Below are 24868 nucleotides of genomic sequence, written 5' to 3' on the forward strand. Positions count from 1 at the left end.
TACTCTCCACTACCACAGTAATACTGTAATGAAAATCCTCATAAACACCTCCTTATGGTCCTATGTAAACTTTTCATTGGGATATATATCTTATAATGGGTTGCTGGGTCAAAGGGTATGAGTATATGAATTCAACTTAATAAGGGCAGCCTGCACTCAAGTTGTACTCCTACCAATAGTGCATGAAGGCTCCTAAAATCCCACATCCCACCAGCATTTCCCTTTACCTGGCTTTTTAATTGTTCTATTCTAATAGGTACAAAGTTATTACTGATTCTAATGTTAATTTGCATTTCTATGATTTCACATAAGTTTGACTTACTTAGCTTTGTTCCCATAATTACTCAATACATGTTTGCTACACTGATTCTAGGTGAGCAATAAACAACTAATGGGAAATGCTAGAGAGATATTCCTCCAGTTACAAGAGAATATTTATCAAAGATCCATGAGCAAAGGCACTTACTATTACAGAAATACATACATCTTTGTTTCTGGTTTTTATGAATGAGATCAGAGTCAGATGCAACCACCTAGGAGAAAACCTTCTCGTTTTGACAACTTGTCCCAAAGTGACAGACAGGGAGCCCAAGCTGAGGAAGACGTGCAATGCAAATCCCTGCTTAGGTCAAGGTAGTAGCCAGAGGCTGAGGACTAAGATTTAGAAGCACGAACGGTTATCTCATATCTATGCTAGTGGGTTCAATAGTATGATATCACTGAAATCTTTAAACAAGAGGAGCAGTAGTTAATTGTAAGATAATCAAAGCAGAAATAGAGTAAGAGGTAGTACTTAATATCTATGTTACATGACATGTATATAATGTATATATATATATATATATATATATATATATCCAAATATAATGCATTATATACATTTTATTTATTTATTATACGTATGTTTATACATATCGGCTTTGTATATCTGTGTTTCTGTAGATAATTTCTCTCCCCTCCAAATAAACTATAAGCCTAATATCTATGGTGCATCCAGTTTAGTCCCTACTCTCAGATCTACGACATAAATGGGTTTCTTTGGTTCCATCTTAGGCAATTAGTATGATTAAAAAGAAAACAAAAACATAAGACATTAATAAAAATTTACATGTCTATAAAATACAGACCATGTACATACAATCCGTGGCTATATCTGATATTACATACACAAATGCACCTCAGGCAATCTGATAATGATGTTTGCACAGTGTTAAATATAAATACCACCAACTGGAGGCCAATTCAAAATCTGAGGTTGGTACTGGGAAACGTAAAGGTGTCAGTAGGGCCATTCAGGTATTTCTCTCTAAACTTTAGTTTCTCCTCTGCCCTCAATGAGGACATCTATGGTGCAGCTGCTGAGAGTCAGCGGGCTGCTGCAGCTGTGTTTCCCGCCAAGGGTTCCTGGAGGTGCCATGGCGTGATCGCTAACATGCTCATTCAAAACGAGCAAACTGGGACTCACCACAGGCATTTGAAAGAGGCATTTACTTCTGAGTGGACAGCCTGGTCTACTCTCTGACTTATGTAGATGGGACAAACGGTGCCCTGGACACACTCATCCACACATCGGCCTGATTAGCTAGTAAATCACAATGCAGTAGCTAATAGCAGCCATAAAGCTTTTGAGTTTTACAAGGTGTTTATAATGGGCAGCTCACTATGATTTATCTGAAAAACATGAGTCAGCTCCTGAGACAAAGCTGGGATGTGGACAGTGGCCTCCTGGTCTGACCTCCAGCAAGCATCCAAGTAAATTGCACAGCTTCCCTCTAGCCCAAAGTTAGCCACTGTGTCATACACATATTTTCAGGCTGCTACTTGGTAGGAGAACTGGTGCATGCCTGGTGCATACCTGGTCTTCCCTGGTGAGTGGCCATGAGGAGATGATCATTCCAATGGAGCTCAATGTAGGGAGAGATGACAAATACCAGAGGTAGTTTATAACCATCCCTGTTTGCCCCCCATGAAGTATAACAGAAGATATATGAGATACATTCCCCTCCCTCCCAGGGGAGAAAGTAAAATGGACACACAAATATGAGAAAATTTAATATGGTGTGTATCAAGTAGTAAAGAGGAGCTCTGGGGTGTGGGATTACCGAGGCCCCATTTCATGAGAGAGTTTCACAGAGGACAGGGTCTGAGTTGGATAATAAAGGATAGTAAGGCTCAGTGGCTGAACCAGGAGGTCACTGTTCAATTCCTGGTCAGGGCACATGCCCGGGTTGTGGGCTCGATCTCCAGTGTGGGGTGTGCAGGAGGCAGCTGATCAATGATTCTTTCTAATCATTGATGTTTCTATCTCTTCCTGTCCCTTCCTCTCTAAAAATAAATAAAAATATATATTTTAAAATGTTTGGTTTCGTTTTTTTTTTTTAAAAAAAAAAAGGATGGGAAGAACTTATGAGAGGGAGAAGACAGGAAAGACATCCACTAAAGGAGAATAAGTGAAAGAAAATAGTAGGTCAGCAATAATGCTAGCATTATCTATTTTGATAGGAAAAATGGAAGAGAAGGAAGAAAAAAAAAACTTAAAACACAGACTGACATTAGTTGAACTGAAAAATACATTGAAGAACAGCAGGAAATGAGGTCAAAAATCAAGGAAAACTCAGAGCTGACATCAAATAGCCACAGATACCCCAGACAGAAGGCTCTGTGCGATGAAGTTCACAAAATTCCTGTGAGGTAAGGACCAACCCACGTAAAAGAGATTGACAGGATGAAGTCAGGACCCTTCTCCACTCCCTGCCAATATAAAACTGACAGAAGATGACTTATTCATAGCATTTTAAACAAATAAAACCCACCTCCGCCATTACCAGATGGTTCTAGATCTAAGTCACAGCCTGGTCTCTGTGAAGTCCGAGGTCCTGGAGAAAATAACTGCATTCACTTGGCTTAATTTCTTACTTTCTACCCATAGTTCTCAGGTCCTTCCCTTTGGTTTATATAATTTGATGTCAAGACTTCCTTTTTCTAATGGAATGTTATTCTTCTGGTGTCCATCTAATGGAAGCCCCAAGCCTTTTTGCATACTTCTCCAACTTAATAGGGACCTCACTGTTGAAAGCCACTTAGGACTCTTCATACAGGATCCCGTGCACCTACAGATCCAGTCTCATGGGCTAGGCTGTGTTCCTGTGACGTCCGCATGGGCAGCCAGGGAGAGGGGAGATGCATCCTGCCTATTCATCCACAAGTGTACATGACCACAAGCCCACCTATCTCTGATTCTTCCTTCCGGAGCCAAATTAAAATAAAAAGTCAACCTAAAAATCCCTTTGAAAAATTCTGTCCCTCTGATTCTAACAGTTGAACATGATTAACAAAAAGGGAATAAGAGTATATAGGTCAAGTTATTTAAAATATTCAATCTATAGCAAACTGGTGACTGGCCATAAGGAAGATGATTATTCCAATGTAGCTCAATGTATGGAAAAATGATAAATACCAGAGAGAGCATCCATTTACATCGGTGATTTTCAACTGATGTGCCACATGAATTTTTAAAACACTGAATACATGACTGTTTAGTTAGGGGCACTTTTCCCTTAGATTTTCAAATAAAAAAAAAAGACAACAGCCAACACAACAATAGCCGCCCCAGTGTGAACAAATCAAAATTATACCTATTTTTGTCAGATCAACAATATATATTAGTAATTAATTTGGGTGTGCCATGAGATGAATATCACTGATCAACTTTATCAGGCACCCAGAGGAGGAAGAGTTTGTAGGCACCTAAGCATTGTAAAAGAGGTCATGTAGTAGATAAAAGAAAGATTTAAATCCATCTGTCCTAGAAGTGCCCCCTATGGAGCTTTAGACTCTTTCCATTGCCAATATCCCAAAGCCTTCCCAGGAGCCTAATTCACTTAGCATGCATGGATGGATGGACGGGTGGATGGACGGATGGATGAAAGTAAGGGGTAGAAACTTTTGAAAATGAGTGAAAAACAAGGTCTTCCCCAAAGGATGCCTCTAAGATCCTGTTTTGGCTGTTTGATGAAACGAGGAGAGTGATAATTCTGTTCACTAAGCCTTTTATATCCTTGACAAGTGACCTAAATCACCTAGTGCTCGTTTTCCTTGTTCAAATTAATGAAAAGCCCCAGTAATATTCATAAGCATTGGGTATTTCTGGTGCCCTACCCCCATTATTAGAGTGGGGGTCAAGGTGACAGTACATGTTCTGTACACCTGGGATAAGTTTACCACAGAGTATGTCCTGAAAAACACAAATGCTGGGTTTGGGATACCTAATTTTCATACCTGGCCCCAAAATGCTTCCAATTGTGAGGCATCTGTGTCTCTTTCTATCCAAACTTCTGGGTGACAGTGTCATCTCTGTTTGGCAAAGCTAAAAAGTACCCCATTTTCCTGAAAAGCAGAGGATTTTTCAGCAGCTTCTTTTGCCGTCATCATTCCAAATTCTCTATTTTAAAACACTTAAGAAGAATTCCTCCTAATCTTAAAACTCAAACAATGAGATCATAAATAAATCTCCACCTCTCAGTAAATACTGAGAAACCATGACCTTGGAAACTCTACTTCCTTCCTCCTCGCATGATCATGTCCCCAACTGAGAAGAAATCTGTCTTAGTGCATTTTTAAAATATGAATATTTCTTCTTCCCAGTGGTCACGGGTAGCATAAATTGCCATTAGCCATGACAAAGACAGATAACCTGCCACACAGGAGAGAGATGGCAGAAAGGCTGAATACACTGTCATTTTCTTATAACTTGAAGATCTCCAGCTGTCTGTAGTGCATCTCAAAATTCCACCCTGCTGGAAAGCTTGTTTTGAATAAAAGTGAACTGAAGTATAATTTTTCTCTTAAAATAGCTTCCAGTCATCATGAGTCCTAAGTATGAGGACAGTGGCCTGGCCCTGAAGCTCAAGCCTGGTACACAGAACCAGGACAGTAACACACCTATCTCTACCGACTCTTCCTCTCTGGCCATGGCCTTTCTTCCCCAGCCTATGGTCTGGGGTGGGAACTTCTGGCCCTCGGGTCCCCTTCTGCAGTTTACAAAAGAAAACACTGGTGGTTTGAAGATGTGAGCTGCTGCAAGCTAGACACGCAAGAGCGAATAGGATTCCAAGGCTATGCCCCGCCTCCCAGAAGTGTGAAGTCTAGGTAATGTGGGGTACCGAGAAAAATAAACTGTGGTCCTAAACCAGGTCAAGTCCACCTAGTCTCCATCAGGCAGATCCGGGACCATTTGGAAGCTAACCACATAACCTGCTTCTCTTTCTACTCCTGAGTATAGACACAGTTTTGAAAAAAATGGTGGCTCACAGTGGAGGTGTGGACTGGCTTGAGGTTGATGGTGGGCCCTCTGGAGAGCTCCTGTTGCCATTCGGTGCCCACCAAAGGGAGTTTACGGATAGTGATAGCGATGTCTAGATTACTCAGGCTATCCTTTCCTGGACCACGTCTTCTCATCCCAAGTCCAGAAATCTTTAGAACAGCCAAATTACGTATATTACATGACAGCAGAATGCTGAGCCAACAGGAGACCTGAGTTCTGATGTCATTTCATTTTGCTCTGTCAGAGGTGTTCACAACCTCTCTATTTTAGCATGCCACCTTTGTAAAGCAAAGTACTACCTTTTCTGCCTTTCTCTTATCTGTATTGTGAGGATCAAAAGAGATCATATGTGGGGAAATGCTTTTAAAGTTAACATCTCTCCAACTCAACATTCAGGACTTTGAAATGAGAATAATTAAAAAGAAGATAAAAACATTAAAAGAAAAAAAAGGGGGGGGGGAAGAGGGAGAGGGAGACAAAATTGTACTGAGCCTTTACTTTGTACCACACCTTAGATACATGCACTATTGTCATTTCCTTTAATCATTTAATCTGACAATCCTTATTTTATGAACCCCATTTTAAACATGAGGTAATTGAGGCACTAACATGCCCAAAATCACATAGCAAATGGAAAAGCCAGGATTTGAATCTTAGGGTTGTTGAACCCTAAAACCAGGGTGCTTCAGCATGTCACCCCTAAAATTCCAGAGGCTTCAGGTACCTCTACTGAGTTCAGACTCCACCCAGATGTCAGGCCGAAGGTCTGTGCACACGGTCAGATCACAAAGCCACAGGGAGACCCTCAGAGATCATCTAAGTCTCTTCATCCATTTCACAGATGAGGAATCTGAGCCCAAAAGGGAGAGACTTGCTCAAGAACACCCGGCAAGCTGGCTGTGGGAGTGGGACTAACACACCAGCTTAGTGTGGCAAAGGTTGACTCAATGCTCCCCAAAGACATTCGTTTTTCTTTTGGGGAACTTAGCTAAGCTCTTGTATTCATGTGCTAGGGCTGCCTTAACAAAATACCACACTGGGTAATTTAAACAACAGAAATGTATTTTCTCTCAATTTGAGGCTGGAAGTCCAAGATCAAGGTGTTGGCAGGGTTGGATTCTCCTGTGGCCTCTCTCCTTGGCTTGCAGTTGGTTGCCCTCTTGCTAACTCCTCACATGGTTCTCCCTCTGTGCACCCGAGTGTCTCCCTGTGTGTCCAAATTTCCTCTTCTAACCAGAACACTGAATTAGGGCCCAACCTAACAGTCTTATGTTATTCAATCATTTCCTTTAAAGGCCCTATCACCAAATATGGTTGCATTCTGCAGTACCAGAAGTTAGGGCTTCAACACATGAATTGGGCAGGGGGGCTAGGGGGAGAAATGCAATCCAGCCCATAACAGCTGCATTTCCCAGATTCTGTCATAGTTATAAGTATTTATATGACTGAGTTCTGGCCAATGGAATGGGGGGCATTAGTGACGTGTGTCACCTCAAAACCAGGCCCATAAATCATTTGCACAATTCTTCATCCACTGGCTGAACCCAGTGAATAACTTTAAGGCCCAAGAAAAATGCAGAGCCACATGACTGAAGGAGCCTAGGTCCCTGATTGACTGGGCACTCCTTACTCTCCATTTAGAAACTGTCAGTGGACTGAGAGTGACTAAGCCCACAAGACTAGGGCTATTTGTTATATATAGCAGTTAGTCTCTCCTGACTAATACACCCTGCTCCTCAACCCCTATCTTTTCATTACATATCAATGGTCAGTGAATTTTGCCCATGATAAGAAGGAAATTAACAGATGGCTACTATCTCCAAGGTCGATGAGCAATCCAGGTGGGCTGTGGGAAAATTAGGGGGGGGGAAAGTACTGCCCCCTCCTTAGGGTACCAGGCATCTCAGAGAGCACAGTCCCTTAGAACCTCCCTCACTGACTCCTGGGGGGTCTCCTGGCTCCTCCCCGCTACACAGCTAATAATGGGAGTGGGAAGTAGGGTGCATATGATAATGATCCCTTTTCTTATTTAAACAGGCCATTTTTCTTCCTAATACATGCCTTTTTTTTTTTGTCAGCTCAAATATTCCCCTTTGATAGAAATCTGAAAATAATTAGCCTTAATAGCTCTGCTGTGAATAATGCCTCACAAGAAGGAGGTAGATGTTAATAGGAGCCTTCCACTCCAAAACGAAGTCACCCTCTCGGCCTCCCTCCCCAAAAAACAAATGGAACAAGAAAAAGATTATAGGTTTAGTGCTACTCAGGAAGAAATGTATATTTGAAATAAATGCATGAAATCCTTTAAAAACAGCACGCACTGAAAACTTCATATTTAGTTTGATTTGCTTTCCGAATCACACAGACTGCACAGTTGCATACAATCTTTAAACAAGTACAACCCCTGAGAAGTGTGGATAGATTTAAGAGAAATAAAAGCAAGATCAGCCAGCTTGTAATCTTCTTTTCTCTTTTTTCCTTCCCAAAGCTGCGTTAAATTGCCTATTGAGAACAATAACATATCTGTGCTTTTATAGGTGGAATGATTGGTATTATGCAAAGATTTGGCTAAGAGTCTAAAGGCACATTCACACTGATGGGGACTGCATGCTGTTAATACTTTTCAGGGTGCTCTAGGGAACCTGTGATTCCCCAGGACTACAACTTAGCAGGTCAATGCCTGCTTTGGGGGAGCTCCTACAGATTCCAAGCCTTGCTCCCGGAACTGTACCAGCCAATAAGACTTTGGGAAGCCCATTCCCCAAAGAGCCTTAGAAATAAATGTTGTGCCCCTCTTGACCTGCATCCTTCCTGCAGGCTGGATAGATGCTATGCCTCATCCAGGATGGACTGCCAGCTTGAGAATGGTACCTAGGTTAGCAGAGCCTAACCCTGCCCATGTGCCCACATCCTGTGATCCAATCAACTCCCTAGAAAAAAATGATCTTAGGAGAAATTTAAGGGAAACACACACACACACACACACACACACACACACACACACACAGAGGAGTGTTTTATACACATGGTTAAAATCTAATTCAGTGGGAAAATGTTTCATAACTGATGGTATTTATACCAATTTGATGAAGAACTGTAAAGTCTGTAAAAATAAAAATTTGAGGACTACAAATCGGCACAATAAAAATATGAGGTTAAAAAAGAAGAGCATTAAACACATAAAGTATCTATAGAAAGAAATATGGTTTGCAAAAGATCAGAGAAAAATGAAAAGTCATAGAGTTAGCACAGAGGGAATACAGTTAAAGGAGTTTATTTGTTAATTTCCCTTAATGAGATCATAACATTGTTTTAATAATATATAAATAGAAAATAAAACAGAATGAAATGGTCCCTGGGCCATTGAATCTTTAATTACCAGGCAAAGGCCAAGCTCAGATGTAACTTGCAATTCCCCTTTTAGGAAATTTGGGAATTCCTTCCTTAGAAGTTTGTGGAGGGTGGTAATATCTGGTTGCAGGGACAAACACAGTCAGACCATTGCCAGACTGGCCGTTTTCCCCTGAGATATAGAAAAACAAGCTGCACATACCGTAAACATTTAGAAACACGAAGATTAAGAAGCCTTACAAGAATAACTCACTATGAGCTGCAGACCCAGAAGGCAGGAAGAGGCCACACTGTATACCTCATGTCCATCTCCAGGAACAGCTAAGAGATGGCGGCCACCAGCTACAGCTCCTGCTTCCCCTAAACCAGTGGTCGGCAAACTGCGGCTCGCGAGCCACATGTGGCTCTTTGGCCCCTTGAGTGTGGCTCTTCCACAAAATACCACGTGCGGTCACGCATGCACAGTGCAATTGAAACTTCGTGGCCCATGCGCAGAAGTCGGTTTTCGGCTCTCAAAGGAAATTTCAATCGTTGTACTGTTGATATTTGGCTCTGTTGACTAATGAGTTTGCCGACCACTGCCCTAAACCAAATCTGCCTTCCGTTATGTCTGCCAGGCTCATGCCTTTGAGAGGTGAGTGAAGCAAGGCGCTGCCTACTCCTTCTCTGGGAAGCTCACCTTGATCTCTGGCTAATGGCTTACCCTGGAGTCGTAACAGAACATCGCTGATGGAAGGGACCTGAAGATCTTGCCTAAGTTAATTTTATATTAAAGATGTCTTTCAAAACAGTTGTTTCTCTTAGCTGAGCACCTACTATGTGCCAGGCACTGTGTCAGCTGCCTCACATGCACTTCTTATTGTCACAACAAACCTACATGCAGATGTCATTGTCCCCATCTCACAGACTGGGAAAATTTACAGAAATGGAGTATCTTGCTTGAAGTCACTTTCCTTTAAGTCATAGAGAGGGATTAGAACCCAAATCTCTGGACAACTTGTCCGGGGCTCTCAGAAACACTAGCCTGCCTCTCTGACACACTCGGGGGGCTTAGCACGAACTGCTTTTGCACAGGGGTTACAATTAGTTGTCTGGTCCCTGTTGCTTGCAGGGTAAACAATGTCTGATAAACCCACAATGCTGTAAGTATTTATTACACGGCAACCCCGCTGCCAACTGTCTAACCATTTTAATAAAAAGCTATTTTCTAAGGTTTATGTTTTATTGCATGTATGACTCCCTTATTGGTTAGCATTTTGGAGTTGTAGAAAAGGTTATGAATTTAGAAACTGGCTGCATTCATATCATATTTAAAACTTAATGCTATTTTATTAAAGACATATGGGCCTCCAAAGTACACATATTAAATGTCATGTAAGAAGAGTAGCAGTTTAAATCATGGTCAAATTCATTTTTGACGTGACTCCTGAGGCTTCCCAAGATCTGAACTATTTCTTTGTAAATCTGGCAGTTTAACCACACTCATAAATCACTTTCAAAGCATATTATTTCTTAATTTTACTGCATTAGAGAGCGTTTGGCCTACACAGTGAACTGTTTGTAGCAGTTATGCGAACAAAGTTGCACATTTAGTCATGTAATGTGTAAAAGAAAGGGAGGGGACGCAAAGAAGGAAAGCTTTTCATTCTCAGTCTGCTCTGCTTAGCCTACCCATTTGTACCTGAGCAAACGCGATGCCTAGCGCTCAGATTAGGCCTCTGTAATCTCAAGTGCAGGAGTCACAAACTGCCAGTGAGGGTTTTCTGAACGCAAGAAAGAAAAATATAATTTGTAACGTAATCCTTTCCAAAACATACCATGACTGGAAATTAGAATGAGTGTAGAAATCCCTTTATTTTAAATCTTATACTGAACTGAAACAGATAAAAAAAAAAAAGTGGCTTCGTGTACTATAACTCTTGGTTCTTTTCTAATTATCCAGAGATCCGGTATCTCAACCTTGGGTTTCTAAAGCCCTTCTAGCGCTGAGATCATGTTCTCTGGACGTGTGTTACAAGCCCCCAGATTTGCTCTCCGGTTTTCTCTATGCTACCAAGGAGCAAAAGTGGGCTTACTGCAGTGACAAATTCCAGGATCTAAATATCAGCCTTGATTTCCAGATTCACCAAGGGGGTTGGAAGAGGATTAAGAGAGTTGAGTCCAAGGTCACCCAAACGAAAGGGCTTAAGGGCTTATTTTTGCACCAGGCATCTTTTTCCCAGCAGGCCCTGCTGCTCACTGGGGCTGCTGCACCGCTGTCCCTGTTTGCACCAGGGACTGTGGAACCCCTCTGTCCTGACTACACTGGCTTCCCCTGCACACCCTTTGGCCCTGGCTTCCCCTCCACCATCATCACAAGAACAAAGTGGCCTGTGTGGTGCCTGGGGAGACCCAAAACTCAGGGGCCCAGAGTCCCTAGGATGAACCAGAGCTTTCTTTCTCCTCCCATATCCCTTCCTTGTAGGTGTTTTACTCTCATCAGGAGGTAGATACTTAGTAAAAGCCTCAAAAACATTTCATTTAAGTATAAAACTCAGTTAAACCACCAGCAGTATAAGGGCAATACCACCTTCTATGGACTGAGTCAGCTCCTTTCACATATTACCTCCTTTAATCTTCACAACAAATGTGGAGGGAGGCATTATATTCCCTGTATTAACAATGGAGAAATGGGTGGCAGAAGGTAGAAGTTCAGCCTTTATTGTAAACCTGAACGTAATCCTGAAACTTGGAGTGGGGCTGACCCCTAAATGGAAAAGCAGGTCTGACAGCAGCTACTGAACAAAGTAAGAATCATAGGTTTTCCATGGGCTACCAGAGCCACAATAAATTCAGATTTTAAACCTTCCCCAAAGAACAGCTGGAGGCAACTCCTTGAATCACATCAAAAACAAAAGTGAAGGTTGGGTGGTGGGGAGAAATGAATAAAAATGGGCCCAATAAAACATGGGAGCAGTCGCTAAGCCAGGTAGCTGTGTGACAATGCAAAATGCCACAACAAAAAAGTGACTCACTTCTAAATTTCACTCCAGAGTGGAAGGTGACATGAAGTAGAAGCCCCACTTAAAATTCCCCACCTCAGGAGAGTGAAAACATACATATAGCTCTAGAGCCTAGTCAGGAGCATTATTAGTTCACCATTGAAAAGAAATAATGAATTCTAATTCAGGTAAGGTAGCGCAAAATCTAGTGCCATATGTTAAAATTCACCTGAAAAATAAAATTAGCCTAAAATGTCCTTGGTAACAGGCTGAGTGTATTGCTATCACCGACAAGAGCATGGAATGTGGCTAAATCAACATCACAGGAAGCCCCGATTGCACAGCCCCTGTGCATTACTGACGGTGCCCTGTCTGTTCATCTAAGACACTCTACTGCCAGGAGAAAGAAAAGCAAATAAAGGAGCTAATTGTACCCCCAGAGTTTAGGGACCCCCAAGAGCGGACCTGCTCTATCATGCTTGTGAAACATGAGTTGGCCTGGTCAGAGGGACGATGATGAAGTGTTTGGAGTGGAAGCATGCTCATGGGCCCCAGAAGTAAGCCATGGTGACCACTGGTAGACAAAACAATGGAGAGGCAAAAACCTACTTCCTAGAAGGTTTTAAGCAGCTCTCCCACCAGATCAAACAGGTACCTGGGAGCTTGGATATTCCTGGAGTTCTTGGCAGAGAGATAAGCTTGCTGGAGAGACAGGCAGGGAGCAGTGGGGATGTGTCATAACTCTTCTCCCTATGAAACAGCTTCTTTTAACTCCTCAAGGAACCATTCAGGGCAAAGGGCTCCTCTAGAGATAAAGGTAAAGATGCTCTCCTCCAATCTTCTCCTCTGAGCCTACTCTATGGAGGAAGGAAGTGCCATTCTTGGAACTCCTACTAATACCTGCATATACTTGCTTGGAACTCACCTGAATGGTACCCTGAAATGTATGCATTAGCCACATTCAGACAAACAGATCAAATTTTTATTTTGTTCAAACTTTTTTGTTCAAACTTTGTGAAGACTTTTACTTGCATTCAAGTTGGATAACCTAAGATTATCCTACTACTTTATCCTACCTACTTCTTTGCTTCTTAGGCTTCTGGGGATAATGAAAAGAACAAGTAAATGTTAAATATTAGAGACATCCTTTCCTCACTAAGCTTACATTTTTTATATATATATATATCTTCTTAAAGTTCACCCTTCTCTGCTGTTATGGACTAAATTATATACCCCCCCCCCAAAAAAAAAATCACACATTAAGTCCTAACCCCCAGTATTTCAGATTGTGATTATGTTTAAAGACAGGGCCTTTAAAGAGGGGACTGAGCTAAAGTGAGGCCACTGGATGGGTCTTAATCCAGTGTGGCTAGTGCCCTTATAAGAAAAGGAAATCTGGACACACACAAAGAATGGGGATGTGAGCACACATAGAGATGCCATGTGGGGACACAGCAAGAAAGTGACCATCTGCAAGCCAAGGAGAGAGGCCTCAGAAGAAACCAATCCTGCCAACACCTCGCCTTGGATTTCTAGCCTCCATAACTATGAGAAAGTAATTTCTGTTGCATAAGTCACCCAGACTGTGGTATTTCATTATGGCAGCCCTAGCAAACTAGGACACCTGCTGTTAGTGGCAGGCAGTTTGGAAATGACAAGAACTCAAGAGCAGAAATTGGGACAATGCCATCTTTATGTTCTCCTTCTCCCTTAGCCACAGAATTGCAAAGAGTATTAACGCGTAATCCAAGTGAGTTTCAGAACAAATCAGTTCTTGATTTGTTTCCTAGCGAGCCATCCATCCCACAGGTTTCCTCTTCCAGGATGCCTACCTGCCCGGAGGTTCAGTCCCTGCCATCTGCTATTCCCATGGGCCCAGAAGGGACTTGCTAAGCCAGGCAGAGCTTTATGAAGCCACAGACTTCAGAAGGACAGAGAGCAAGGCCCTGCAACTGAGGAGTGAAGACATTCATGATCTCCCATCACTCACACCTCCATTGCTGGCCTTTTTTTTCTGTTCCTAGACAAGTTGTTTCTGTTTTTCCAACCAGCTTCTCCTCATCACTGGCCTTAATCACCACGCTGAAAGCAAAAACTCAGTGGTGGGTGGGGGTGAGTGGAGCAACGCAGGTAAAGGAGAAGGTGTTGTTCAAACTCAACAATGCACCTGCCAAGAGGAGCTCCCTGCCAAGCCCTGAAGCTGCATAGGAAATCCGCGGTAATCTTAGTTGTAAACGTGGGTAACTTTACATCGGCACCCCAACTTTATTCTGTGGGAACCCACTTTCTTAAAGCAGCAGCTTTGTTTTCCTCTTCTCTTTCCTTTCAGGCTTAATTTTTTAAAGAAATAATAAAAACCCTAAAGTGCAAGAGCAAAATACCAAAACCTATCTTCTAAAGTGGATCAAGAAAAGGTCAAGTTGGAAATATACAGAATACACATATAATTGGCTATTGAGGCGCCATCTCAATCATTACCAGAGGTCACACAAATGAGACTTTTCATAACCAAGTTAAGAAGACTTAAATTTACTCCTTAAAACAAGGGCAACTTGCCTGGCCAGTGTGGCTCAGTGGTTGAGCAGCAACCTATGAACCTGGAGGACACAGTTTGATTCCTAGTTAGGGCACATGCTTGGATTGCAGGTTCGATCCCCAGTAGGGAGCATGCTGGAGGTAGCCGATCAGTGATTCTCTCCCATCATTGATGTTCCTATCTATCTCTCCCTTCCTCTCTGAAATCAATAAAAATACAGACAGTCCTCGGGTTATGTCGGACTCAACGTATGTCGTTTTGTGGTTACATCGCCATCTCCCATTTTTTTATTAAAAAAAAAGTTCCATCATTTCGACATATGTACATATGTGCTTTATGTTTATTATTTAGTTATCACAAGAAAAGGTCAAGAATTGTTATCTTTCGTTTAAATTTTTTTTTACTGTTTCACTTCATTACTGCTGTGTGTGTGCTCCATGTGAGTGACGTAGGTGTTATGTAGGTGGGTTCCGACTTATGGCGAAAATCGCATTACGTCGTGCCGTAGGAATGGTTCTCCGACATAACCTGGGGACCTACTGTATATTAAAAGACAAACAAACAAACATGAGGCAACTGATACCATAGGGGATAGGGTACTTTGGGCAAAAACATGTCAAGGTACTTTTTAGAACACCATGTACCCATCACCAGGGGAGTTAACCATTGGGCCTCTGACAGCCATAGGCTTTCTTCTTATCCCAGCATTGAGCTGCTCGCAGCCACACAGACCCCTCCCAGCAGTCCCAGAAAAATGTCTCTCAGCCCCAGCTCTTTGGCCTCCGTGGCCACCTAAGCACCACCACATCTGGGTGTTCTGAATTCTGAACAGCATCCGGCCAGCAACTGCCTCTGCACAGATTTCCCAAACACCTGCTGTGCACAGAGCACTCTGCTCCCTCCCCCAGACACCCAGGGACCAACACAGACCTGCCCTTGCTTTCCTCTCCCTTCAGACCCTGCCAGGTTTCCTCCTCATCCCCATGTGATGGCAGAATAGAACCCTTCTCAGCCTGGCTCCTCTGATCCTCTGCCTTGCTCATGTATTTCACCAAAATGCACTTGGGGGAGTGGTCACAGGGCAAGGTCGAATTGAAAATCACAAAGTTACCTTGGGCTCCCTTCCATGATCTGGTCTTCCTGCTCTTTCACTCCTGCCTCCCATCACATTTCCGTGCCTAGTTGGTGCAATGTAAGGGATACAGGGGAGACACCAGGAGCTCTGAGGCCCTAGGCAGACCAAAGGAAGAGTCTGGCTCCACATTGCACTGTAATTTTAGGTGTTGTTGTAAGTTCTCTCAACATCAGTTTCCTCATTTGTAGATTCAAATTCAAGAATATTTTTAAGTTGCTTGAATAGTATCTAGTATACAGTGGACATTTAATACATGCTAGTTGTTTTTACTCACATGGCAGAAATGTTTCAATAACATGCCATAGCGCACCACAAGGCAGCCAGTTGACCCTAAGGCTGGCCTTGTGATTCTAATTAGTTAAGCATCCAGAAAGCCTACAGAAGTTGGGACACCTAACACTGCCACTAACTTCACTAAAACCCATGTTGTGTCCCAGCTAAGAGCTCTGGATCAAATGCCAGGGGAGACCAGAGCGCAGCATGTGTGGACGGATGGCCTGTGTCTCTCTCAGGCTTCTCTAGTAACACTGTTCCATAACTCACAGTGACTTCCAGGAGGCAGTGATTTCTTATGCTGAGGTCTGGGGTTGGCTGGGGTAGTTCAGGGTCAGGTCTGCTCGGTGTGAGTCTCGCGTTGTTTTCACAGTAAATGGCAGACACAAAAGAGGGGTGAGTGAAAACACACCGTACCTCACAGGGCATTGGCCCAGAGCTGGCATGCTGTCACTTCCACACACATCCCATCGGCCAAAGTGTCGTAGCCACAGTCAGTGTGATGGAGAAGTGTACTCCTCCCACAGAGGGAAGCCACGGCAAGGGCAGAGAGAGAATGATTTTAGACAAATGATGAAATCTACCGCACTTCTCCCTATTTTTAGGTTCCAGAGTATCTAGGGAGTATCTAGGAAGACTTACCTAATTCCCCCCAAAGGGCCTTTTCCTTCCATGATCCCCTAGGCATGTGTCTGCCCAAATATCCTTGGACAAAAGTGAGCATGTTGTTGACCAAAAAGAGGAAAAGTATAGAGCTGGGCCATTGGGATGCAGTAAAAGCCAACGACTCCAACAGAGACACCACAAAATCTCACCAGGCATTTGGCTTAATAGAGAGTGAGACCTACTATGTGCTCATAACCTGACCAAGTCCCAGGGATTTCTGGGAGTGGCTCTGAAAGGCTGATACCAGCACCAGCTGCCACTGTTTTACTTTCCTTCTTTTTACTGTGGATTTCGATTCTCTGTCCATAGGACTTTGCCAGCGCATGAGAGACACAACTTTTATGCAACAGTCTGTTTCTGATTTCAGAAATTTGCTACCCAAGAGCAAGGCAATGAAAAGCTACCAAAATTGCCTCCAAAGAGCAATACTCTGAAAGCATTTACTTGCGATACAGGGAAGCCTGGTGCTAAAAATGGAGAAATACAAAACCTATAAGTGATCCCCCCAAGATGAATCCGGCAAACTGTGAAATTAGGAGAAACAATAAAAAACAAGCAAACTGCAAATCTTTGGCTCCTGGAGTTGTTTCTAAACATACCACCCAGGCATCTTCCAAAAAATAAATTAATTAAAAATTTTCCTCCCTTCAAAATTTACTATAAAAAATTGAAAATAGAATCTGAATATGTCTCTAGACAAAAATCACTTGTGTAAAAAGATAAAAGAACTATAAAACACTAACATTTTTAGGTAGTTGGAGATTTCCAGAAAATCAAGTAATGTTGGTTTTCTTCTGAACACTTAGCACAATAGAGAGCTTTCAGCATAGATGGACTTATTGTCTATTCAGCTGTATACATGTGGTTTATTTAATTATTAGAATATTTATTTACAGGCAGACCCGGGCTTTATGTAAAATATATATTCTTGAAAATATTAAGTATAGAGTAAATGCTAGTAATTGCAATCAATCTAGAGGTGTTTTCTGATAACGTCTTACATGTTTGCAATTGGGCTAGATAAGGCTAACAGAAGATAGGAGAGACATATACACTATAGTTTAGAAAAAGGGAGTATTTAGTAAAGAACTAGGCTAGGCATTTAAAATGGCTAACTGAAAATAAAATAAAATAAAATAAAATAAAATAAAATAAAATAAAATAAAATGGCTAACTGAACCAAACAAGCCACTAGGCTGTGCTCCTTTATGATAAGACAAAAAACAAAACAAAACAAACACACACACACAAAAAAAAAACACAAAAAAACACAACAACAACACACACACAAACAACAACAACAACACAATAACAGCTAAGAGAGGGAAAATCTCATTTTAATTGTACATAGACTGTGGCGCGCCTGGCATGTTTTCTCAGAAAAGCTACTTTTCTTTCCTGAAAGCCCTATGATGAGCAAGTGGACTCTGAGAGGACTCAGAGAACATGAGCAGTGCCAGCCCCCCCCCCCACTTCCTGCTTCCAGGGACCTCACCTAGCCTCCCCAGCAATGCCACCCAATGAAGAAGCCAAGGCCCAGCAATCACGTCAGCCAGAGGTTTTGCCATCATAACAAATGCCAGGTAAATCCTTTGGAAAAACAACTATGTGCCCCAGATTCTCTCTTTGCTACCAACACAGATTCAAATGGTTAATGTTCCTAAGGCAGAGGCCCTCTCCAGAGGACAAAGACAAGCAACAACAAACACTGGACCGCCTTTCATGATGCACCTTCCAGTATGTTCTGTCCATGGTTTATTCTGGGGAGGAGAATTGGCCGAGTCTCTGCTATAGACCAGGCACTGCAGATATGAGAATAGATAAAAGAAGCCCCAGCCCTCACAGATTCGACAGCAGGTAATCCTCAGACCGAAATAGCATTCAACTTTCACTTTAAGGAGGAGACTAGAAAAGATTTATGGAAGGCATAGGTATTTAGAAGTTTATTCCTTTAATGCATTACACTTCCTCCCTCATCCATTCCTCTCACTTATAAACACACACTATACACCCCAAATACCCAAAGATACACAGACACGTATGCAACTATGAAACACTACACAAATACACAAACTACACATGCTAGGAAACCCACGCATGCCTGCATAAAGAAAATATACTGACATATTTTCAAGGACCGATCTGTACTCATGAACACACCTATTTCCATATCTTACCTCTAAGAGAATGGCCATGATTATAAGCAAAAATACACATGTTAAAACACTTTCTAAAGCGGACTGTGATTCTCAACCTAGCTACCCCTGTAGTTACTCTCTCCGTCGCTTCCATAAGGTCCTGGAGATTAAATAGTTGGTAGCCAACTTCATACATGTTCCTGTAAACAAGAGGGCTCAGCTTTAAATAATTATGTCAGAGAAATGACAACTGTGCTCTTTGCCAGAACAGGGATGAATAATTACAAAGCCAGGACATAATTAAGCAATTCTGACTGTCGGATTCTTGAGCCGCCTCTCTGACATGCAGGGCTGGAGTGTCCGCCATGCACGCCCTCCAGGACAGGCCCCTGCACCACTTTGATCTGTGTTTCCCGTGCGGCAAGGGGGTCACGGACTGGTCATTACAGAAGCCTCTCTTTACAGGGCCTCAGCCTTCTCTGTGCCCAGGTTGGTGCTCTCTGCATGGACAATGGCATGATTCAATGGCCAACACATTGGACAAAGATACATATTTTCTTTATAATTCTGGGAAATGAACAAAGCCTAGCTGTTGTAAGTCCATTAACTAACAACACACACACACACACACACACACACACACACACACACACACACACACGAGGGTCTAGAAGAGCCCATTGTAGCATTAGCTATCACTCCCTAATGAATGATAGCATCCTTCTGTAGAACAATCAGAGCTCAGACAGAAGGTGGCTTTTAAGCAACAAAAGCCAAAGGCAGGGATGAAGAACTGTGTCGGCTGAGAGAGAGCAAGAGAGAGCTCGCACTCAAGTGCCAGGGCCTGCCAGGCACCAAATCAAACCTCCAGGACCTCGGGGCTTATTAGATCCTGGATGATTCTGCATTTGCAAGAGCCCAGAGCCCATGCTGCCCGTTCCCTACCTCCATGGCACGGGCTGTGACTGGAGAGGCATTTTCCATCCTCTCAGATACGTTATGTCAGGAATAAAATGAAAACAGCTCCCCAAATCACGGCCCCTTGATCATCCATCAGAGCCTCCTGCTGAATAAGCACAACGGGCCGCCGCCTTGGAAAGGACAGGAGCCAACTTGAGAGTCTGACGCTGCTATGAAAAATAGGTCTTCACCCAGCGCGCTCAGCACAGCGTCGCAATTCACAGGGAGGAAATTGCTCTCCACTTAGGAGCCGAATCCAGGCGTACACATACCTCCCAGAACATACATATGTATATATACACAGGGATGGAAAGCGTATATACACACCTGCATAGGAACAAACACATGTCTGTATATACTGTGATCAGGCGAGAACCAGCCTTTTTAACATTATTAATTCAGCAGGGAGCTCATTTGGCCTCTCTCGAGCTGCAAGAAAGGCCCTGGTGAGCATCTCAGAAAACAGACAATAGGGAACTGCCTGCCATCAAGAGAGGCTTGCAGTTTGATATCAGGCCAGGAAGCCAGAGAAATCCTCTGGTGCCCTTGAAGGATCATGGCGTAAATAGAACACTTAAGTGGAAGCCCACAACCCTAGGTTCTGGTCCCACATCTGGGTTCTGGTCCCACATCTGGGTTCTGATCCCACATCTCAGAGTTCTAGTCCCACATCCCAGGGTTCTAGTCCTAGTCTGCCTCAGGGGGCTCTGGGGGCCTAAGGAAACTCCATCTTCTCCCTGTTCCTTTACCCATTAAATGAGATCTCAGGCCAGGTGATTACTGAAGTCCAGTCCAGTTTGGAAATCATGTGACCACAAAAAGGTAACCACCGAAGATCCTCACGCTTTCACAGAGTGCTTCCTCTTCTCCTCAAATCCGTGCATATTGTAAAGCTTAATACTGTTAATAAAGATGTGAGAGTCAATTACAAACATGCGCTAATTCTATAATTGACTAGAAACTAATGTGGGGCTTTGAAGAGCATTTCTGCTTAAGTTGCTAATGACTCAGAGAACCAACTATTACCGATTTTAAGGAGCCAGTCCCATTTGCTTTCAAAGACTGGGGAGGATGCCAGAGCTCCCCCTCCCCACCAACCCCTGCCCGTGCCGCCATCTCTACTCCAACAGAACAGCCCTGCTTTCTCCCACTCTCTTCATCTAGGCCCTCCAATGAGGTTCTGTTTGAACCCAGAGGTGCATGAAAAAAGGTTTAGCTCCCTGCTCTGGGGGTAAGAAATCAGTGGAGAATGTGGGCTCCGTGGTCAAACACACAGGGAAAGCTCCAGCAATTCCCAGTGGGCACCTCGGGCAGCCCCATTAAGGTTTCCAACCTTGAGTTACGGAGCTGCAGAATAAGCCAGCGCTCCCTTCTGTCTGTAGGCGAGGGACCCTAGAGCAGTGGTGGACACACACAGAGAGTCCCACTCCAATACGGTATCTGGAACCCCTTCAGATTTCCAGTGACAACAGAGCTACCCATGTCAATGACAATGACAGCTGAAGAAATTCCGACCTAGTTTATAAAGTGCCTGTGAATGTGAAGGTGAGAAGTGTAAGAGGGGCAAGAACCCAAGATATTATAGGCAACTCATTTGTTGTTCTTTGTTGGTTTTGGTGATGCAGCTGTCTCTGGAATCTTTTAACAAAAACAAAAAACAAAACAAAAAAAGAGCCAAGAAATAAATGATTTCATTTGGACAAAAATTACAAGAGCTGAAATAACTGAAGGCAGCCATGAGCACTATGTCAAATATGCCTCGATAAGGAAAACTGTTAACACTTTAATAACTACAAAACAAATCGCTCAATTAATTTCCCACATGCTGAAACAGGTAATGATACATTTATCTGCCAGGATTACACCCTCCGCGTTGCATATTTCCATAACTGCCAGCAATCGTACTCAGCACTATGGGAAATAAGTTGCACCTCACGGATTTAGGGAGAGCAAGTGGCCTGAGGTCTGCTGCCAGCTGAGCAACTTGACGGAAGAGGTTGCTCTTTCGGTTTTGGTCCTGTTTTCCTTTTTCTCTTTCCCTCTCAATCATTCCCAATACTTGGGCAGAGCACTGCAAGTCCATAAGTGAGGAAAAACTGGACCTCTAGGCTTTCTGGGACAGTGTTTTCAACACCCATGCGAGGATCCCACAGGAAATGGCGATGTCACTCCATAGAGCCCCAGGGCAGGGATGGATCTCCACTGCGGTCAACAAGTGTCATCAAATCCATGTCCCAGCCTCAGGCCTCATGGAAGGACTCCAATTCCTCCTAATAAGGTAGTTGTCCATGTCCTTAAAAATCTCCTTGGGTCTGAAAGCCAAGCCCCTCTGCCTCATCAATGTTGTCACTAAGATGACCCATGGTCACTTCCAAGGCCTCAGGGCAGACTCAGCCTGACAGTCAGTGAGCATCATTCCCATGAACCCTAGAGAGCTGCCTAGAGGGTCACACACCAATCCCAGGTCCCATTGTCAGAAAAACGCACCTTCTCTCTACTGGGATCTCTGAGAGCTGTTGGGTTCTCAGCTGTGGAACCAAGAAAATCCCTCTCCTGTGTCTCCCCTTTGGTCTCAGGAAAGAAGGGCCCTCTGTGAGGTGCTAGAGGAATCCCAGCCACCTGAGAAAGAGCACGTTCTCAGTGCTTTCCCCTTTCTCAGCTCCAGACCTGTGGAGGCGTCATCTTATAAATGAACCATCTTAAGGAAGAGGCCTGAAATCCCACCTACTCCTGGAACATCACCATTGGCTGTGCAAGGTGCTGCTTTATCGGTAAACATGCCATCCAGGTGAAATCACCCTACAAATAAGGTCCTCTTAGACTGGGAAGACCCAGTGTGTACCCAGTCCTACTTCTTGTTTGGCTAACAGTGTACCCATGGACGAGCTCTCCTGCATTCTGAATACATGGAAGCACACCCTCCATGCTCCAAGAGTACTTGTGAGGTGAGACACAAATCCCTCGAGAAGACCATGAACTAGGCAGCTTACCTTGGGCTTCACCACCTTCATGAACGCCCCTCTGACCAAAGCTTCCTCTCGTTCTTCTCTGGTTACTTTCCTGGCATCCAAGAACTTTAAATTGGGCAGCTTGTGCAGAACAAAGCATCTGGAAGAGAACAGGCAGGGACAGCTCAGGAGGGTGGGTGACCACCTCAAAGTTCCATGCAATGTGTCTGGTATTTGGCAATTTAGCTCCGTTGATGTCCTCACCTAAACTATAAGCTTCCTGAAGGCAGGAACAAACTTATTTTTTTGCTCACCCTCAGGCCATCTTGCAAAGTAGCATCAGAATTAACTCAATAAAATACAAGTTCATTTCTCTTGCACAAATATTTCTTGAGCACCTACTATGTGCCAGGCCCTAGATATACAAAGGTGATTACAACATGGTCCCTGCACTTAGAGGGGTTTTCAGTGTCATCGGGATGATAGATGCACACAGAGAAATTAGAAGCCGCATAGCTAAGTACCAACACTGAAGTTATGCAGTAGTTTTGGAAGCACAGAGAAAGGGGCTAATTATTAAAAACTAATAGCTGAATGAGGATAAGTAGGCTTCAAAGAAACAAACCCTAAAGCAACCCCAAGCATTACCTTCTCAGTGCAAATGTGACTTGGGGTAAGTAGGGCACCTCCCTTTTCAGGGGAGCCCTGGGTTCCCAGGCCAGGCCCCAATCTGACATCACATGTGACCTCCAATGCTTGTCCAGGGGAAAGATAGCTGATCACTCAATCACCAGAGACAACAACTTAGAGATCTCTAGTGATAACCTCCATGTTAGTCATTTAAAGTCAAAATACCCTAAAATTCTTTGCAGGTATACTTTTCATCCCCAGAACTCTATACCCCAACATCTGAGGTCCTGGAAATTTGACTATCTACTTCCTGCTTACTCTTTGGCCTCAATCTATTACCTTTTTTTCTACTTCTCCCTGAGCCTCTCCCTTCCCTCTCCAAATGCCCTTAACCTTATCCGAAACCAGAATATTTCCACAAAGAGCCCAGGTGACCTTTCTCTCCCCTAGTAGAACTTCCGCTGGCCCCAGTCAGTGTCAGAGAGAATTCTGTCTTCTGCTGGTACGGCAAAGTCTGGATGACAACAGATTCTTTCAAGTGAAGACACGCACAGATGGAAACAATATGTCAGGAGTGACGCTCGAGGGAGGAAAGACACCCACTAAGTGTAGGGTGGGAAAAGATGAATATTCAGGTGAAGAAAACATCAGCATTACAAAACCAGCCAGTGTTTAATGATGGAGTGAAAGATGTCTTCACAGGGCTGCCAGGAACCACGGTGACAACAGACAGCACATTGTCATTTTACCCCACTTTGGATCCCAGCCCTCAAATCAGAGGCAGAGAGAGAGAGAGAGAGAGAGAGAGAGAGAGAGAGAGAGAGAGAGTTGGCTTTCAAGCTAGTTAAAATTGTAGATGACAAAGAGCTGCTGTTTTCAGAGCACTCTTCTGATACAATCAAAGAAACAGCCCATAAAACAGGCTGCCTGTCACCCTGATATAGTGCTGACTTGACTCCTATCCTGAGAGCTGGCCTGGGGTGTCCAGGTGGTTACTGCTTAGAAAGATTTGAGGAACACTAGGAAAGCCTGCCCCAAATACTGGGTCTGAGACTCAGCCCAGGGTCCAAACTTTCTCCTTTAGAGATGTTGTCTTTTACTTACTTACTCATACATTGATCCACCCAACACATAATGAGTAGGCAGCTACCACCTGTACTAGGTGCTGAGCAGAGGTGATGCACAAATGAGACAAGGTCCCTGCTCTTAAGGGGCTTCTATCCTCATATAGTGGTCCACAAGCTGAATGAAAGACAGACGGGAGCCCCACCCCTGGAGTTTCTGATTCACTACGTCTGGAGAGGGGCCTGGAATTTACATTTCTAATAAATTCCCAGGTGAGGCTGATGCTGCGTCCTGCTGAGAACAACCGTCCAAGTGACAAATCACAGCACGAAAAATAATAGTTCTGGAATGATGAGGTTGGTAAGGGAGTGAAGAGTCTCCTTCCTAATCCTGTGAGGGGTCAGCCCTACCCCGTGTCTGCAGTAGACAGAACACGGACAGTGGCCACATCCACCAGAAATTCCTGCCCGTTGGTGGTTTGGACCGGGCTCCAAACATTACTGCCAAGTGATAAGTCAGTGGGCTTTCTGCCTGCCTGTCCCATCCCAGTCTCAGGAGATCTATTTCCCTTTGTTCTAGGTCATGTCAGGATGTCAAAAGCTGCAGCTTCAATCCTGAGTATTATACAAGCTTGCCATAAAAATACAAGAGAGGCTTCCCGAAGGCACAGAATGAAGGCTTTTACAATATCAATTCCACCCTTGTAAATTTAATCCCGGGTTATTTGTTGCACCAAAATCTCTTTACCGTGATGTATGACTTAGTTACTGAGGTTATCACAGCCGTATCCTAAAGTTGCATAGTACATAAAACATTTCAGTTAACAATGCGGGAAGGTTAACTCCCTCAGATAACCTGCAAT

The 24868-nt window shown here is 43.5% G+C and overlaps 1 protein-coding gene across 1 annotated transcript in view; it reads right to left on the bottom strand.

The window, feature by feature from the left end:
* The window catches only part of LRMDA (leucine rich melanocyte differentiation associated), a 999120-nt gene that overhangs the window by 406421 nt on the left and 567831 nt on the right, over positions 1 to 24868 (bottom strand). Inside the window, exon 5 of the mRNA XM_079794321.1 lies at positions 22354 to 22471. Within this exon, the coding sequence (XP_079650447.1) occupies positions 22354 to 22471 (118 nt within the window). The remainder of the gene's footprint in view (positions 1 to 22353; positions 22472 to 24868) is intronic.

The sequence above is a fragment of the Cnephaeus nilssonii genome (assembly GCF_951640355.1).
Source record: "Cnephaeus nilssonii genome assembly, chromosome: 16".
Taxonomy (NCBI): Eukaryota; Metazoa; Chordata; class Mammalia; order Chiroptera; family Vespertilionidae; genus Cnephaeus; species Cnephaeus nilssonii.